The 19,947-nt window shown below is 37.9% G+C and overlaps 1 protein-coding gene across 1 annotated transcript in view; it reads right to left on the bottom strand.

The window, feature by feature from the left end:
- The window catches only part of PDSS2 (decaprenyl diphosphate synthase subunit 2), a gene marked incomplete at its 3' end in the record, with an annotated part of 118,407 nt that overhangs the window by 39,098 nt on the left and 59,362 nt on the right, over window positions 1-19,947 (bottom strand). Inside the window, exon 3 of the mRNA XM_080615259.1 lies at window positions 2,331-2,529. Coding sequence (XP_080471385.1) covers window positions 2,331-2,529 — 199 coding nt within the window. The remainder of the gene's footprint in view (window positions 1-2,330; window positions 2,530-19,947) is intronic.

Below are 19,947 nucleotides of genomic sequence, written 5' to 3'. Positions count from 1 at the left end.
CAACAGTAGCAAGTGGAAAATTACTACGAATTAACAACAACAACTCCTATATTTAATGTTATTTAAAAATCAAAGTGTTACCTAAGGCAATTACCTTGCAGCCTTTTAATATCTACAGGGAAAAGCCTAAGGGAAAATAATTGACTTTGCTGATTTTACCCTTGGCAATTATAAAATAGCTCTGCATTTCATTACAACTACAGAATTTCACATCTAATTGTCAGCCCCGAGAGAAGCACAGAGATAAATGCATCATACACAAGCTCAGACTAGAGTTTAACACCACAATAAAATTATCTCAGTTCAGTTAATGTTAAGTCTCCGTTTATGTTAAATTCTAGTCTATACAACAGCTACACATGCCTATAGAGGTTACAACCTACCATGGTCAGTACCGTGCATGTAACGATATAACGTTGCTCATTTCATTAGCCAATTTGCTGAGCTACCAAGTAAATGCCAGCAAAGAAGCAGTACTGTGATTTTTACTTTTTACATCAAAGAAAACAAAACATTATGAAGGAAAAAAGTCACAGTTATTTCACACTGCTGAAAAACAGATGCCAGATTTGAAAATTCATCATTTACAAAAGAATAAATACAGTATGTTTAAATCATTGCACCTGTCAAGAGATTTCTATAGCTTGTACTTCAATTTTTTCTAACTTTGCTAGTAGGGTTAGATGTATGAAAAAGCATAATTTACTAAGTCAATCAGTTTCCATAATGGCATCCCACTTATCGTATGTAGAAGCTATGAAAGTATTTAGATGTCAGAAAAATGAAAAAAAAAGTGCTAAAATGTTTTGGCAGAATTTTCCAACATGCGGTATAATGACTGCTTTGGAAAAAAAAAAAAAAAAAAAGAAGAAAAAAAAAAGTGTATCTTTGCACTTGTGCTTCATTTCACTGTAGGCTTGTTTCCTGGCAAGTCTTCAGGGATTATATTCCTGCTGCAATACTTAATGATGTACTAAATGCAAAGTAATAGGTGTGACATTTTATAAGTTTCCTCTTATGTTGAAACAAAAAATTGATGTAGGGTTAAATCCTTTGCTCCATCTTAGGAATCTTATTAAGTATTAAAAAAAATTGAAATAAACAGGTACAAATCAGCAATAATTGCTAAAATCAACTGCACCCCATTTTGGTTATGATATGACTAAATTTTTGCACTATTTAAAACTTTTCTCAGTACTTACTACCAGTTATCACCATAAAGGCTTAACTCACTATTCCAGCAGACTGACATCTAATTTTCTGTCTCTTCTCTGGATTCTCAGCTCTATGTTACAAAATGACACCACTTTTGAAGGAAACTGTCACACTCATGATCAAAGCAGTACAGAAATACTCAACCAGCATCACGAGGAGCTTTAGCATGAGAATCTAAAAACATAGACTCCTTAAGCTCATGATTAAAATTACTATGTTGACTATTGACAACTGCATGCATGGCAAACATTTATTTACATTAGGATGTACAGCAATCTTCAGACGTATGAAGAGCACCTCTGCGAAAATGAACTGTTTGCTGTTTCCACTAGGATGGTACATTAAGTTCTTCAGCCATATACATAATTAGGTGTTACCCTAGACTGGCACAGGGATGCCCAGGAATCTATCTCCACCATGGGAAGTTTTAAATCAAGCTAGACAAACACATAAAGAATAATTTGTTGTAGCTGATCCTATCTGGGGAAAAGAAGAACCCAGTAGAAAATGATCTCTTAAGGTCTCCATCAGGCTCATTTTCTAAGATCATGCATATATACAATTTGTTTGTCATGAAAAACTTGTAAAGTTTCAAAGAGCTTGGCTGAGCAGCTGGATTGCAGCTGCCCTTTAGAAGTCAGTACATCCACATTAATAGGGCAAACACGGGGGCATCCATTTGTGTAGACAAAGCAATGAAGCCTTTTCCCCCAAGAATTCCCTAAGTCTGACAAACCCTTCACAAAACATAAGGTAAAACAAAATAAAAAACCAAACATGTCTTCAGCTAGCAGTCTGCCAGAGGTGGTGTAGTCATAAGCATGCCACCACATGTACGTTAAATTCACCAAATGAACCACTTATCCATTACCACAGTGCTTCAGAATGTATACTGAGGACATCACCACAGTAATCCTATAGGGCAGTGGTAAACATGTTCACAACAGCAGCAGCAGCCTGTCAACCCACCTAGAGTTATAACGTAAGTATGCTCATCTTTAAAGGATGTTCCATATATGCAGACATATGCAAACTGCTGATTTTTTAAAGGGCCTCTCTTTCGGAAGAGTCACTAGTTGTTACGTGCTCTGTCAGTAGATTTTTTTTCTTTTTACCTTGGTATTCTGCAACTGTGCAAGGCTCGTGCAAGCATTTGCTAGAAGAAAATCTCCACTCAAAACAGCCATTTTATTTCCAAACTGCATATCTTTCAGCGGGCCATCGCAGGACTTGAGCTCACCAATATTCACTATGCCACGATGCACCAGAAAGGCAGTGTGGATCAGTTCTGTAATCTCAGCCAGACTTCTTTGACTGAAAGCAAAGAAAAAGTACACTTATTTTTGACACTATCAATAAAATATATATTCTTAGGGGAAACCAAAAAACCCACAAAAACCCAAACAAAAACCAACCACATGTGCTAAACAGATGTTTTATGAATTATCATGTAGTTCTTTTATGCACTTCCAGAAGCCACAACCAGAAGGTGTTAAGCACAGAGAACTATCACTGTGTATTTCCAGGTAAGCTGCAGGTACCACAGGTTCCATTTGGAGCTGTCATTTGTTTAAATTCTTTCGCAAAACAAAGCTAAGTAATCAATACAGTCTTCATGGTGCTTTCTTTTTTTTTTTTTGCTTTGTCTTCTAGAAGCTTGAGGGACACTGACATGAAGAAATTACCAAGCAGAAAGAACTGATGGGAAGGAACAAAGAACATATCAGCAGGGGAGTCACGAGCAGGCTGATCCGAACACCGTAAGAATGCTGCAGTCAATGACTGCTCAAATTAGAGTTAAATTAATAACAGGATACCTTGCAGTCCAATAATACCAAGGGGGGGGGGGGGAGGAGAGAGGGGGAAGAGGGAGGCACAGGGAGGAGAGGAGAAACAGCTGAACATTTTAAAGCCGTACTAATGATATTTAACTGGCTGTTTTAGTCAGAAGAAGCAGAGGTGATTGTCCAGCAAAGGGGCAGAACAAATTTTATTTGGATAGGTTTGCAAATCACTTCTTATTCCAACACACACTGTGCCACATCCTGAATTTAGGGGTTCAAATCCCTGTGAGAGGTTGGCCACAAAGGTTATCCCATAGGGGCTTGCCCTCTGTTTATTTTCATTTTTGGAAAAGGCATGACAAGAGTCATTAGCACAACCCTCTCCTCCCCTCTTTGCACAATTCAACCCTGTAGACCCTGCTAGTTAGTGACTGTCACTCCAAAGAGCCCAGAGATGTCACCTTAGCTCAGAACTACAACAGGGCAATGAACAGACATAATAACTGAGCAGGGACAAGTGGAGGGGGGAACTGAGCAACTTGGAGCATTCTCTTAATGCTGCAAACCTAGACACACACAGACTTTCCCCCCTGGAAATCTTCAGCACATTCACATGTTTTCTGACTCAAGCAGTTCCCTTTATGTCAGGGAGACTTCACATATAAGCAGAAATTCAATGCATGCTCTCAACTAGACAGATGATTAAAAGGTCCTAAAGTTCAAATCAAATTGTACCCTAGTACAAAGGTGTATTATGCTCCCTGTGCTTATTCAAGAAGCGACCAGGAGCTGAGTAACCAAACTGCTCCATACCATCACATACATTACACCTGCTCACACATGCTCAGCTTAGATTCTGCCTCAGTACCAGCACAGTACTGAGTAAATTAATACAGTTTCCTCAGGACAGTGCAAATGTGTTGCAACCACATCGAATGATATTAATTTAAAGTAACCTTCTGCCCCAAATATTTCTGACCTGCGAAGAACGCCAGCAGCAACTGTTTCAGGCCAGTGATCTGTGCCAATTAGCAAGAGAGAAGAGCTAGTAGAGCCTGGGCAGGCATGCAAAAGATAGATGAGCTGGGACATGAGGATAAACAGAGGTTCCCAACACATTTTATCACACACTCACACAAAAACTTAAGTTGTTTTTAAAACTGCCTTGATAATTCACAATTTTTGCTCCATGTAAAGAAAAACAACCTGAAAACAGAACATCCAGCCATTCTCCATGTAGACAATAGAACTGAAGGTTGACGTTGTTTTTCAAAGAGGCTAGGGAGAAACTCCCACAACCTACAGCCACAGTACTGTTATCATATTTGGCTCAGCTCTAACAAAGGGTTAATAAAATTTCAAGCTCGGAGAAAAAGACTAACAAGACATCCCGATGCTCCTGCTGTCATTGCCAGGGCAGCCCTTGGAGGAAATGTCCATATCAATTCGGGTTATCAGATGGACAGCTGATCAACATGAAACAGACTTGGCTCTGGGCAGATTGAGCCGAGCTACCTGTTATGAATAGCAATGAGAGCCCTCTGCTCTCTGCTGCAGAGCTCTGCCACTTCCGACTGCCGCAGATCCCAGGACATATGGGGATCCCTAGTGACGAGCACATAAAGCTGCAGCTAACTCAAGCGACGGCTCATTTCCCCCAGCTGAAAGCAGGCATTAATATCCTGAGGAGATCAGGCCCGCCTCCGCGACCCCCAACTATTGAAGCAAAACAACGACTGTCCTATTTCTTCATTTAATAGGCTTTTAATGAAGGAAATCAAAATCCCCTCTTTGACTTCAGCATCACTCTTCATGAAAAGGTTACACAAATACATCAGTGTCATGCTTTCCAAATGCTCAGGATCTGGATGTTTTAATTTCTTTTTCCATAATCCATTTGTTCTCCAAACGGTATTTATATTATCTGTGCTAACAAGAACCATATTAGGGAGATAATCTGCCTCTAATTCTGATCTTATACACTGCTGTTCCACCCTCTCTCTTTAGCAAACTAAAAATATAAGAACCAAAGCTACTGCAGAAATCCCAGGCAATAGATTCCTTTGTACTTTTTTTGTGAGAACCTCCATAATGTCCAGGCATAATAAGAAGTCCACAGCACTGCTACAGATACAGGAGGGTTCTTGACATGACTTTGTAAAGGCTAGCATCCCACAAAAAAACCCTGCTGTTATCAAGTCACTATTGAATGGTTAAAGCAATACTGTATACAGCTTTCTTGATCTGAAGTACAAGTCAGTGATTAAATAATTCTGTATTTGAAAGCAGCTAATCTCAAAATAAAAAAAATGTTTATGCACTGCTGAACTTAGAACAACAAGATATGACAGCGTACAAAAGCAGAAACAACAGGGCAATGGGATTATGGACTCCTACTGATTCCATCCTGTTCCTGTTCCACAGCCTGTGTTCAGACAACAAAGTGGTTACCACAAAAACTACCTACATAGCAAGGCAGTACTGAGAAAACAGTCAGTATTTTTAAAACACCTGAAGTTCCTGAATGGAAGCAGGCTAAGAACCGGGAAAGCTTTTTCACCAAATGCTAATATATTTCCACAGCCTTTGCCTCTGAAGTAAGCACTCCCTGCAAGTCATCACCAAATATCCCAGACTCTACTTACAGACAACATGTTTCAAGAGATGATACCATTTTGTGCTCCACATGTGCCCTAATGTCCTCTTCTTTCTCCTCTTCCAAAAAATCAACCCATGTGCAGGAATTCCAAAAAGGATGGTACAGAGACTTGGGCAGTACCGCACTAAGAAGTTCTGATAGATCATGAACAGGTACAAGTTCTGCTGTTAGGTGCATTACTTAACCAGAGTTAATTGTGAAACACAGCCCACCCTTCCCGCCTCAACTAAGATACCAGAAAGGCTGAGGTTGGAAGCAACGACTGGGGGCCATCTAGTCCAACCCTGCCGCTCAGGCAGGGCCACCAAGACACGGTAGCCCAGGACCATGTCCAGGCAGCTTTTCAGTATCTCCAAGGATGGAGACTCCACAACCTCTGTTTCTGTAAGCAGGACATACTGGCTCTTTACTCTTTCAAGTCAATTACTATCTACCAATACTTTTCCACCCACCTCTCCCCATTTTTGGTAAGATCCTCAGACTTGTTCTTGGCTCTCTTTATCTTTTTTTGCCCTACTCCGTTGTGATTTAAGGCCAGTTGGTAACTGAGAACCACCCAGCCACTCGCTCACTCTTTCCCTTCTTCCCCTTCCCTGCTCCCAGAGGAATGGGAAGGAGAATCGAAAGAATGTAAATCCCACGGGTTGAGATAAGAACAGTCCAGTAACTAAGGTGTAACATAAACCACTACTGCTGCCACCAATAATAATAATGATAAGGGAAATAACAAGGGGAGAGACTACAGAACTAAAAGGGGAAAAGGAAAAGAAAACAATAAACACATGTGGTGCCCAATATAAGTGCTCACCACCCACCGACCGATACCCAGCCCAATCCAAGCAGCGATCTCCTTCCGGGTGACTCCCCCTAGTTTCTATACTGGGCATGACATGCTGTGGTATGGAATACCCCTTTGGCTAGTCTGGGTCAGGTGCCCTGTCTCTGCTTCCTCCTGGTTTCTTGTTCCCCTCCTCACTGGCAGAGCATGAGACTGAAAAGTCCTTTATCAGAGTAAGCGCTACTTAGCAACAACTAAAAGCACTGGTGTTACCAGCACCGTTCCCAGACTGAAGTCGAAAACACAGCACTGCACCAGCTACTAAGAAGGAGAAAAATAACAGTTACAGTTGAACCCAGGACATTTAATGAAAATCTTAATACACAGACCCTTACTGCTTGTAGTGTGCAAAAGAGAACAGTATCTAAGCAGCCTCTTCTTCTGCTCTTGACTCTGTGTTCCCCCACTTCTAGTACCAGGATATCTAACCTAGATCTCTGTAAAATGCTTGATACAAAGTATCTCTTAGACTGGAAGCTCCAAGCTGTAATTGTCATTCTAGAAAGTACAAAGGACCCACTAACTTTACTAGCAATCAAAAAACTACTCAGCAAGGTCCATTGGAGCTATATTGACTCTCTGACTGTGAAACACCAGCTTGCAGGAAAATCACAGAAAATTGCAAAATTAGGCTATATAGACAACCAAGTGCAACTTCTTTCTTCCCCTTGCCCCTCTTCCCCAAAGAAGGCACACAGATCACTGAGATTTAAGTATGTTTTGGTGAACTTTGCTGAGCAGACTTCAAAGAATCTTTTACATCTGTCCTTATTAACTACCACAGTAGCTGCAACATCCTGCTGCTGCAACACCAAAGTAAGGTACACAACTTCTGTAGAAACCCTACACTCACACAGGTACTACATCTATAGAGGAAAATAAAGAACTAATGAAGAAACGCTGTAAATATGCTTCTACGTAAAAAAAAAAAAAAAAAAAAGAAAAAATCATTTTTTCATTTCACAGTTTTGTTTTGGATTCAAATTTCCTATTCATATGCCTTGGAGTCTGCCTCACCACACAGTATCACTAATAGTCTTTATTATGGAGATGAACATCTCATGCTGAACATCACAAAATTTTAAATGATGAACATCACGAATTTTAAAGCCTACACAAAACTGTATGACATAGTAAAGGCGACCGGCAAAATACTGAAACAAAATTCCATGAAAACAAAATAGGTTTTGATAGTAAATTTCCATTGCAACTTTTAAAAATTAATTTTGCAGACTTCCTTCCTGGCATCTTGAATACTCTCTTTATTGTTTGTGCTATCTTTAAAGATTTGGAGCTATGAAACATCAGCCAGTGTGATCTCTTTAAGAGCTCTTATACGTGACTTCAGTCCCCAATTTCAAGTCCTACTCTAAAAAGAAATAATAGCATTTTGCAAAACATATGATAAAATAGAAACATTATGTAGTGAAATTGTATTGCTGTGAAAAGAAGAGTACTTTAGCTTAAGTACTCCTCTGCAATATTTGCAATGGAAACTCAAGCTCTCAGTTAATAGCAAGAAAGCCTGAGTCAGTTTAACTTTCATTATCAACTAACAGAACTACACTGGCCCTCTAAAAAGATGATAGGTTATGCAAAGAATCATTAAATAATTTAAAATATTAATAGTAGGCATATTATTTCACAGAAACGGATCAAAGACTTAAATTAGCCACTAAAATCCATATTCGAAAATTCTCAGCAATGGAAGCAGCTGCAGCATACAAAGACATGGAACTGATAAATCAAAAATTTTTTAAGAACTCTCATCACTGAACTTTTGAATTAAAGCGACTAACATTATACACCCAAGATCTGATTGTTTTGTCTGTGAATGTCAATATACAAAAGATAAATTTGGAAGAAAACCCTTATACTTGGGATTAAAAATAAAAAGACATACCAACATCCATTCTGTTTCAGTGACAACTATAATAAATATATATATATATCTGCAAATCTGAGAAATAAAATAGTTCTTGAGGAAAATTACATACAAAAAGGCACTGACTAAAGAATTAAAGTAGTAATCTTAAGAACTGACAATGTATTTGGGCAGGTAAGTGATTTTACTTTTTTTTTGTGACCAACGAACAGAAAGAAAAGCAGGGTGGGGAGGGAATGTGTTTAAACCAGTGAACATGTATGGCAGGTGCTGTGGTTTCACAAACAGGAAAAATGTTTAGGATAAAGAAAGACTTAAGCACATACCAACTATTCATTGCATGACCTGTATCCAGCAGAAAATATCTACCCACTCTTATCCTTTAACGAGGTCAGAGACTACGACTTCTTCCTGGTTCCTTCCATCTTGGTCACTAAGCTACTGTAGGGTCATCTTCCACTTGAGGGATAAAGGAAGTTGAAAGACAACAGTTCTATGAACTTTACTAAGTACGCTGTTTAACTGCATTCATGTCAATCAGTTTATTTTTAAACCAGCTATATATCTTACCTCTTTCATCTTCTTTCCCCCTTCTTAGCATCGCAGCTTTTGAAGTTAAACTTCTACCGATACTTCATCATGTATTTTTCCTTCTTTATTCTTGAAAAGATACTATATTTTTGTTTGTATCACCCCTATCACTGAATAGTGCTTAAATTCTTTTCCCCCTAATGTGCCTTAGTAAGCTCTTCCCTCAGCCCATTATAAGACTTGAAAATGTTTTGATTTTTAGTGGGCAGATGTTCACTTGAATTCAGGAAGCCAGTTTCCCTAAGCACCATGGGTAGTCGGCGGATGAGGGAAAGGGGCACTTGAAGTCCAGCTCCTCTTCCTTTTCTTAACACAGGAATTATGAAGAAGGGTTTTGATAGTCTTCACTTGAATCATAATTAATTTAGGTCTACCACAGAACAACCAATTTGCCCTTTGTTCTCCAGACAGCAACTGAAAGTTCGCCTATCAGTTTCTAACTAGTGCCACTGATGTGCAAAGACAGCCATCACTGTGTCACTACAGCATGGCTAGGAGCCCTCAAAACCTTGGAGCCACCTGCCTGCAGTGAACTGCAAGCAATTCATATCTGCACTGTCATCTACCAGCAAATGAAGCCCTAACTGGTGAACTTGAGTCTGAAGACTATCTGGCTTACTCCTGTATTTGGCATTAGTGGCCAGCAAAGTAATAATGATCACAGCCTACAGCACAGCACATTTTTCTTTCGCTGGATGGCATCATCACAGTGATTCCCCTTTCAAATCGCACAGGCTAAAAGAAAATTTCTAGTCTGGAAGCAAAAGCATCAACTCTGGGAAGCAGGTGAGGGAATCTAGACAAAGACCTGGTAAGAATCACTACCTCAAGTTCAATTTAAAAGAAAAAGTGTTAATCAGAAAAGCCAGCAGGAAAATACCACCAGAATCAGTAAGTCAGACTCATGTCTTCCAGGACTTGGAGGCAGATATGCAGGCTGGGACCAATAAGGAAGAGAATATCAAGAGGAAGCCTGCACAGTAAGAAGTATCTAACCATTGTAAGATCCAGAAAAGCAGTGACAATCCCGATGAGTGAACGGATGAGGAGCAGAAGGGCTGGGCTGACAAGGTAAGAAATCCAGATACGCTTGCTATCAAGACAAATTCTGTCATGTTACAACTTCACTAGCGAGAAGAATGCAAAGTACATTCTACAGGGGACAGGTATTAAAAGAACGTTTTTCATTGCTCAGATGTGAGACATGGCAGGAAGGCTAGGTATGTTTTTTTAAAAAAAGCCCCATAGGCAAGGATATGAGAGACATCTATAGCTCAGTCAGCTCAGATTTCATAAGCACTAGAAAGTGCTAAAAAGGGAGATATCAATTACTCTTCCTTTTCTTAGAGACCCTTTCTACAAGGCTAGAGAAGAAAAGCAGACTCTAGACATGCACCAGTACTTACGTAAGTATTATTAAAAAAAAGTAGCTTAGCAGTTTAAGTTTTATAGATAATTTTTTTCCTCTCTCTTTTTTAAAGGAGGGCTGGCTAGCTTAATCTAACTTATCAAACCAAAGGAAATAAACAAGACTATTCATCTGAAGATGTAAAGAAAGAAATAATAAGGTATCTGGAAAAAGATTTCTTGGATTAGTTGGACACTGATGGTAAAAAAAACCAACCAAAAACACAAACAAACAAAAAAACCAAACACCAAAAAATCACCTCTAATAAAAATTAGAGCGACTTATTTATCAGCATATTGTCAAATTTATTAAAATCTGACATTATTAAAATCACATATTGTAATCCCCATTTAAAAATCACTGGTTATCCCTATGGGAAGATTCACATTCCAAAATGAAGTAAAACTGTCAAATGCAATATTGTCATTTTATAAGGCAATTACCAAGACTTAAGCTTCTAACAAATAAAAGTTGAAATTCTAGTTGCTGTCTGCTATAGATTATACTAACAATTATCTAAACCATATCCAGTAATACATCAAGTCATAGAAAGAGCTAAGATGTTTACTTCTTTAAAAACCTGCTTTTCCCATTTTGCAAATGATGATGCAGATAGTACATGAGAATACTGAATATTCTGAATAATGTAGTTTGGCAATCTGATGTATTCTCACCAGTTTGAATTTCTAAAAGGAAATTTCCTAGCTGAAGAAATGTTGCATTCAACTTGAAATCCCTATTAAAAATTTAATTTGCTACAAAGAGTTCATAACAGAACTAAAAATTTACGTATAAGTGACTGTGATCTCAATACATTTGTTGTATGAAAACAGTTTAATCAAAACCAGTATACATTCTTTATAAATATGACATAATATTCAGAAGCATATAGTATTATACATAAGCAATATTTCCAATGATAAAACAAGCTGAATGGATTAGATAAATTAAATAGAAGAACGTGAATACTTTTTGGAAACTATTTGAGAATATTTTGATACATGACCAAAAAGCCACAATTCCCCAGTTAAAAAGACTAAGCTGATTCAAACCAAAACAAAAAATAAAAAAAAAAAAAGTGGTTTAGACCAAGCCAAATCAGCTATAATGCCTTCCCTCTCTAGCTCAAACAAACTGGAAAACTGATAGCAACAAATGCAAATCAGAGAAACAAGGCAAGTAAGAAAACTGATGAAGGAATGAATGAGAAAAACACAGAGACTGACAGGGAGCTGTGCAAAAGCAATTATAAAAAGGATATACTAAAAACCCCTCAATGTCATGAAGAATTTTAAGAACTGCATTGGTCCATTAAGTAAGATTGGGCAGAAACATAACATAAAGGCAAGGGATATTAGAAAGCCTGTTATATTTTTAATCAATATATTTACACAACAGATATAAATATCTTCCAGCCCAGTAGTGAATAATGTTTATAACAGCAGCAGTAGTTGAAATTTTTTGGTTAGTAGGCCCAAAAAACTTGCACTCAGGAACTTGCACAAAAGGAATGACAGAGATGGTAAACAGCAAAGAGAACGAACCATCCTCAACACAGAGTCAACTGAGCTGGTTCAACATGCTTTGTTCGAGTGAAAACATGAACTGCAAAAAAGGTAACAGTTAAAAGATCCCAACTAGAACTACAGAAAGCAGACCACATATACATACAGGACTAGGGACTCTCAGGAAAAACACTCAAGGTTTGGAAAAATGTGGAAGAATGATGAAGGAACAGATCATCTTAGATAATCAGCTAAGATACAGGTTACCACTGTGGTCAAAAAAAGCTAGGATCCATTGATCATTTAAGGAAAGAATACTAGCAAAAGTAGTGTTTCTGTCAACCCTGGCTTTCTGATGCCAGTAAAAATCATTACTGGGAAACTTAATTCCAAAAGAATTTGGGAAATCAGGAAAAAGTTGAGGAGAGTCATACTAATAATCAGAGTAAAGAAAACAGACAAAGAGAGAAACTACTATTTAATAAGTAGAAGGCTGACACCGAATCCATAAGATTGACTTGTATCTGCACTACAGAAAACAAACGCAAGAGAAGAAAACACTCAGATTATCAAGCAATGATAAAATAAACCCAGTAGCTTGGATGTAAGCAAATCTAGAGAAGAATAAAGTGAAGGCACTTTCCAAAATCTATTATTAAGAGCAACCATGGACTTTGACAAAGGCACAATTGAAGGTAATACCTGAGGAAATCCCATTTAAGCACAAGTATTAAAGCTGATTAAAGTTGGGGAAATCCTATTGCCTGTTTTGTATTGCAAGCCCATGTGACTATCAAAATTATGTCTCTTAGTTATTCATGTATTCATAAACCATAAAGCCAAGGGATGGAAACTTTTCAGAAAATAAACAAAAGACAACTTAGATTTGGCAGCAGATAATGTTAGTCCCTGTATCTGTAAACTTACTACTGGCCAGAAGCCCATTTTCCTTTAAGGATATCTAGATGCTTTCAAGCACTGGGATTTCCGAATGCATTTATTTCAGCCACCTTATTCAGGAGAAATATCAAAATCAGCACCACTTTGCCCATTACACTTACTTCCCAGTGAAGGAGCATCCAAATCCAGGCTGGGAACCTGTTCTATTACTACAGATACATTAACTCTATCTTACGGCACAGAGAATAAACATTTCAAAATCCATTTTAAGCAAGTTCTGCAAGAGAAAACAACCTACATTCAGGATTCATATCTGTCTTCACACATTTAGGTATCCACATTGGTAATGCAATGCATTTGGCGCTGTACTAACCTGGGAATACATACAAGTGTTCTCAGAAAGAGCAGGAGATAAATGAAAACAGAGACGATCTACGAAATTATTTTATGTATATAAGGGTGTGTATTTTACCTAAGCATACATATTTTCTTTAATTACAGTTTTCTACATAAGCATTAGGAGGTTCTAGCCATGCAAGCCACATTTATTAAAGGCAGCATGTCAAGTAAGAGTTGACAATTACAGGCTATATCATACACATTATGCCAGATGGTAATGAGCCGTACACAAAGGGCCAACCATCCAAAATAATCACACCATTTTCCACAGAAATGTTGAAGAGGTTATGGTTTATTACACAGTGCTCATTAGATATACAGTGGCAGCATTAGCAATTTTTCCTTCATTTGTGTCTCATTTAAGACTCTGCCCCCACAAGCCCATTCAAATTAGTACACAAGGTTAAAATCATTATGGTCAGAGGGAAAAAAAAAATTAAGTTGTATTTTTAGTTTACAATAATGGTGGATCAAAGGTCCCTGGAATCTATTATTCTCTCAACTATTATCTAACACAGGATGTGAAAAAGAATGAAATTCACTGTCATTGCCACAAAGAAAGATAGCCTATTTTTAATAAGCAAACTCTGCATTACTTAATAACACTAAGTGAAAACAACTGTTAGGTTGTGACACAAAATGACAAAAGCCATAAAATTAGAAGTTGAAACTGAACTTTCAACCTTGGCTTTGAACTTTCTCACCTGCATTTCAACTTGCTACTTTAACAGCACAGAAATATTTAACTGTTTAAAAGGCAACTCATCCTCCGGAGCAAGTCGAAAAAACAGTTGTCTCATAACTAGAGTGCCATCGCTGAGGAAAGATGTATAAGATGATTTAAAGCACCTTTCTACCCAGCTGCATATGTTGACTTCTACCTAGAAAGTGACTGTTGGAGACATTAATTTTCATGCCTTTTTCTGTTTATAGAATGTATGTGGGTGAGAACATGTAATGGGGCAAATGTGAAAATTTGTCAGAACAAGCAAGGATATGTTTATTGCTTAACAACATGTCCCCCAGACTCCAAGTGACAGCCGGCATTTGGAAGTCAAAAAACTGTGTAAGAGAGGGAGGGCATTGGACACGCCACCTGAAAACATGACTGCAGAGAACTGGCTTTTCAGTCTAAGCTCCTCTTGAGGCATGCAGAAAATCACTCAGAAATCTGGGTCTCACAGCAGGCAGCCAGCTGGCTCACAAGGCCAGGGTATCCTTACACCTCCCTGCTGGCCACTCCTGCTGAGCTATTCTGCTGTTACACAAAATGCTGAATTATTCATTCAGACAGATGGCAAAACAGTGAAAAAAGTCAGTCAGTCTGCAAGAGACTACGGCGGAGAAAGGTGGGACACCTGGACCTGTTCCACAAAGTTACTGGGAGGGAAACATTACCTGCTCAGGCATTCCTGACCTGGTGTCCTATATCCCTGTGTGAAGAGGATTTTTCTGAAGATTCAGACAGTCCCAGGGATTTGCATCCTTTCAAATACTTGAGGGAGCCAAACCTGGACTTCCTGCATTGTTAGTGAACACTTAGTGGCTAAAGAAGACAGAGCAATGTTAGCAGCATATCTCCAGTTTGGGAACTCCCCTAGATAATTTCCTAGTTAAACTAGCCAACAAATCCTACCTGTGATTTTGCAAGTTTTTGAAAGATAATAACACATGTTTTATCTAATAGGATCTTAAAAAATAATAATAATAATAAAAAAATCTTACAAAACTAAAAAGAATTCCATTAATTCCAGGGAATGCAAGTCTAAGATAACTGAACAGGTACTCTTATAGCTAAATACAGTAGTTTTCTATCAACAACAACTTGCATCAGGTTCATTCTACTACCTGCCAGTTGTACAGTTCATTTCATTATTGACAAAACTACCTTCCCCAACAAGGTGGCATTTTCACCAGCAGACACCAGCAAATATGAAACAAATATGAAACTTGTGCAATGTGAAACGAACACAAGTCCCTGATTAATTATAAAATCCAAAGGGCATCAGGCTAATTTAAAGGTCTAAGAAGAACATAGCAAACATTATGCAGCAGTCTTACAGTTATTTTCACACTAAGTTTGCAGACAGTCCAGAGTAAGTTTAAATTCTGCAATGTTAATTCAAAAATGGAAAACCAGTGGCCAATTCCAAGAAAGCTGATCACAAGCAAGCCCACCTCTGCACAACTACCAGTGGTCTAGAAACAACAGAATCATCACTGATTCCTTAAACCGCAGTACCGTTTGTTTTTTACAGCTGAAGGTAAAAATAACACATTTGAATCCAATAGGGTGGCAGAAGAGCAAGACAAAAGGCGAGTTTAAAATGGAGCTAGCTTTATGCTCTTTTTTGGTTTACTGAAGTGAGCAAGTTGCAGGTATTTTAACAGGAGTCTAAAAAAGGCAGGATAAGAAGTGAACAAAAGCTTTGGCAACAGCTGCTGTAGCCTGGCCTTAGGAAAAATGGGATGGTAGGATACGTGATGCAAGGAAAGAACATAACTCAGAGCTGAGTAAGGCTTGTTGATAAAAATAAATAATAAAGAAAAAAATCAAAAGACGAGGTATGTACTAATGGATTAATTTGTGGATTGGATGACAGTGCTGTCACCAAAGCACGATGATGGAGAAAATCACTTTTTCTGTTATGGAATGATCAAGATTCCTTCCCTTATGACAGCAGCGTGTGTCAGCCAGACTGCTTATGGAAGGACTCCAGGCATGACCCAGGATACCCATCCATCCAGGGTTATCTAGATTTGTTCTACAGACCCTTAAAACCAAGTATCCTCCGATTACATCTCATAAATCTACTCTGTAACAGATTTTACATCATGGTTTAAAAATAATTTTGACTATTCTGTGTTTTATTTAACCAAAATATTTAAATACTTGCACTAAAACCAACTGTGAAGGGAAATAAAAGGTCTCATATACAGGTAAGAGGAAGAAACAGGCTGCTAAAAATTAATTTTATGACAATTCTTTCTCTTATATTAGTTGTTCCTCAGCCCTCCAAGCCTTTGAAGCATGGCTATCATTTTATCTGCAATGACTATGGGAGGTGGTTTGAACCAACATAACAGAAATTCCCATTCCTCTGTAGTGCAACTATGCACAGACCCCCAGCACGAATTATCACTCCTAGTGTTTCTCTGAAATATCTCTGAAGAGTTTGCCTATAATTGTATTCAATGTAGCTGAAAGTTAAGGTGCAGTAACCATGACATTAAAGCTCCGCTACTAATGACACTTGAAATACACAGAACCTCTTTATGTGAGAGAAAAGAAGGTAACCTTTTTTTATGCAGTGAAGAATGAACACCTGATAAATAAGCAGTCCTGTTAAGAGACTAGATTGTTCATATGTCTAACTGCACAAGAAAAGGCATGAAAAAATACAGTGTGAATCACCAGAACACAGTGTACCAGATAGGGCTGGGGTTTGTTTTATATAAATATGTATATATTTTATCGTGCTTATATAAAACATGCTATATATTCTGAAATACCAATAAATATCCAACTCACAGAGGGGAAAAAAGTAAAAATCAAACCATACAGTCCTTGCACAACCGCAGGTACTTCATACTATCAAGGAAACCTGTCCTTCTGAACAGCTATAACAGCATTTATGTAAGTCAGCGATTAAAAGTATGGTTATCACACCTGCTCCATTCTTCCCTTCTGAACTTTCAATATTCAGAACTGGATAGGGACATCAATACCATAAAATAAAATGTTTTATTATAGGAATGTTTTTGCTTTTCACAAAGCAGAAGTATGCAGCAGATGGGTAAGGCCTGCTACGTACAAAGAAGGAGACTAATAGCTACAGGGAGACAGCAGACTTCTTGGAGACCTTGCCCCTTACACCAGGTGTGTTGACAGAACTGCCAGCAGGGAAAGGATAATAAACCTTTTGGAGCAAGGCAATGACTGCTGCTTCTGGGACCATATCAGCATAGTAACAAGCATTTGGTGCTGTTGATGTCTGCAAAGTTTTATCATTATTCTTAGTATATATCCTATGCAAATGGAATATTGTGGAATATTGAGAAAATGTCTTTTGATGAAAAAAATAAGCTAGTACTGTACCATTGGCATAATTTCCATCTATTTTTACCTTATTTACAGCAGTTCTATATGGTATCTGCAAATCTCATGCTTTCATTTTTTTGTCCTTTCATCCCAGAATGATTCAATCTACACATTTTAATAAGGTATAAAATGCCATCAACCAATTCAAGCAACATTAACCTCTAGTGAGTGATGGTGGAAAGACAGCTATATGCTAATAAGCCACATTCTAGGACAAGCTTAATTTCTACAGAATTCTTACCGGAGTCCATAAAATAGGATTCTTTATTGATTGCAGTCACTACTGTAGTTCTGCTAAAATTCAATTTGCTGACTGGAACAGCACATGCATCTAATTGAAGTTTTTGTACTGGTTTTATTACATGAATATCAGAAGCCAGAACGAAATTTCAGCTCTAACAGACTGACGTAAGCTTTCCACAAAACACTATTTTGGTGAAACGTAACAATTATGAGAAAGAAATCAGAAATACTGCACAGTATTTGAAAAGTTTCATCCCTTTCTGGAAATATTAGATGCACAATTTACTTGGCTGCATCTTCTCTTTCCACAAAAAGTACACCCAAATTTGGCCAAGTCCTTTGAAAAATTAAAAACTGCAACTGCAAATACTTTGTTTAACAGACTTCAGGAGTTGGGCAATCAAGCTCCTAAAATCTCACATGCACTGAATGTGCTTCATAATCATGCTGTCAATGCTGATCAGAAGTTTTCAATTGCTGCAAACACTAGAAAAACACATCACCTTCCTGATTTCTTTCGACTGCCCAAGCACCTTCTCAAATACACTACGTTTAGAATACCATGTTGTATTCATATTCTTGAAATCTTTATCCTTAATTCTCCAACTCCTTATTCCCCCCTTCTCAAATCACTTACCACTTTCATCATACATGTTTCTAGTAGCTTAAATTCAGAATGCAACCGTTATCTCCAAATCTGGACATGCTGGTCTTGCAATCCGTCTATACCTAAAACCTCTTATTAATTTAAGTAACAATTTAACTTTTGTCTTAATCTAATAGCCAGGGTGTACCAAACAAGGACTAACATTCTCCATTCCAATCTACTGAAATACCATCTCATGCCCATTGAAAATGTTGCTGTGAAGATGATTCATTTCTATGAGTCATTTTCATTAGGTTAATTCTTGCTACTGTTCCTTAGTAATTTTTCTTCCACTGCTGCATCAAAAAAACCCAAACCACTTTCCTTGTGAAGATGAAGATCTACCATATGAAGACATCAGCATGCACTCTTATTTCACAGCCAATGTCTACTTCAAAAGGAATGAGTCAGCCCAAAGATTTGTTTCTCTCAGTTCAGCTGTCACCCCCTGAAGAAAAGTCAGTTTCTGAAATAAGGAATTTTTGATTTTACATTCTTCTCCAGAGTTCAACTTAGAACCCTTTCTCCCCCCCTCCAAAAAGAAAACAAACCAATACAACAACCACCATGTCATGTGGAAGTTGTAGGCAATCTTCTCTTGTCTCTTCATGTTTGTCATGTCAAGGAAAAATTATTACCACCTTTAACAATCCTGGGTATAGCACTACGGTAAGTGGTAGATTCTCTCTCTTTCCCTGTATTTTTTCTATCTATCAACCTGTATGCTCACATGCCCACTTTTATATTGGAATATATAACAAATATTGAGGTTTCTTCGTCCAGCAACACTGTCCTGTCTACACCACCTACAATAACAGGCTGGGGGGGAGGTTAATTATTATTATTTGCTTTACAAGCATCTCAGAGCTGTCAAATTCCACAGGATAATCTACTGAAAATTAAAGGCCAGATACCAATGAAACAACTGAATTAATTTAATTTACTAAAGATATAATGTGATCAGGATCCAGAACATGCTGTTATTTCAAGTGGAAGAGAATGGATGTTGCATGGTCCTTATGCAGTCTCCTGAACTCTAAACAAAAAATGAGCTAGGAGGTCAACGCTCATTAGCAGTCAGGCCCACTCTTATTTATACTCAATCCCAAAACAATCTGTTACCACCACAGAAACAACATATTCCCTGCATATATTCAGATGCGCCACAGATCATTACATAATTCTATATACATATACTTGTGGAGTATAATGAAGATTGCCTCAACTCCACCCCAGCAGATGAAAAAATTTTGTAGTATCTTCGGTTTCACTATATCAAAGTATTGACTGAATCATATTAATAAAACTAATAGGTACGGTAAGCCTTGTCATGCTTCATATTGCAACAATTTTTTGAGTATATTAGAAATTTGTATTGAAACCGAGTAACTGTATAGCAAAATTTGTCAAAGAAGAAGTTATTAGGTTGTGCTTGGGAATAGGACAGCTGGTACTTCAGCAGATGGGAAAGCATGGGAGATATTTTGGGATTTGTATGACAAATAGATTATATAGATACATGTACTTAAGAACTTGCTGTGAAGCTATTGGTCATACTGACATCATGATTCTGAGGAACAAGCAGTCCCCAGAGCTGTTCTGTGCTTTCATCACAGCACTGGTTTGTGCTTAGGTGATGGCTGGAAATTTCTCTTCACAAACACTATTTCATTTTTCGCAAAGAAAACATGAAAGTTCTTAAGCAGAAGTTTATTGCAAGGGAAAGATTTTACAGCAAACCACCAAAGAACAGCTCTGGCGAAGTGCTCTGA

This window comes from Psittacula echo (genome assembly GCF_963264785.1).
Source record: "Psittacula echo genome assembly, chromosome: 4".
Classification (NCBI taxonomy): Eukaryota; Metazoa; Chordata; class Aves; order Psittaciformes; family Psittacidae; genus Psittacula; species Psittacula echo.
Note: the sequence above shows the minus strand (reverse complement) of the source record. Positions and strands in the feature narration are given on the sequence as shown.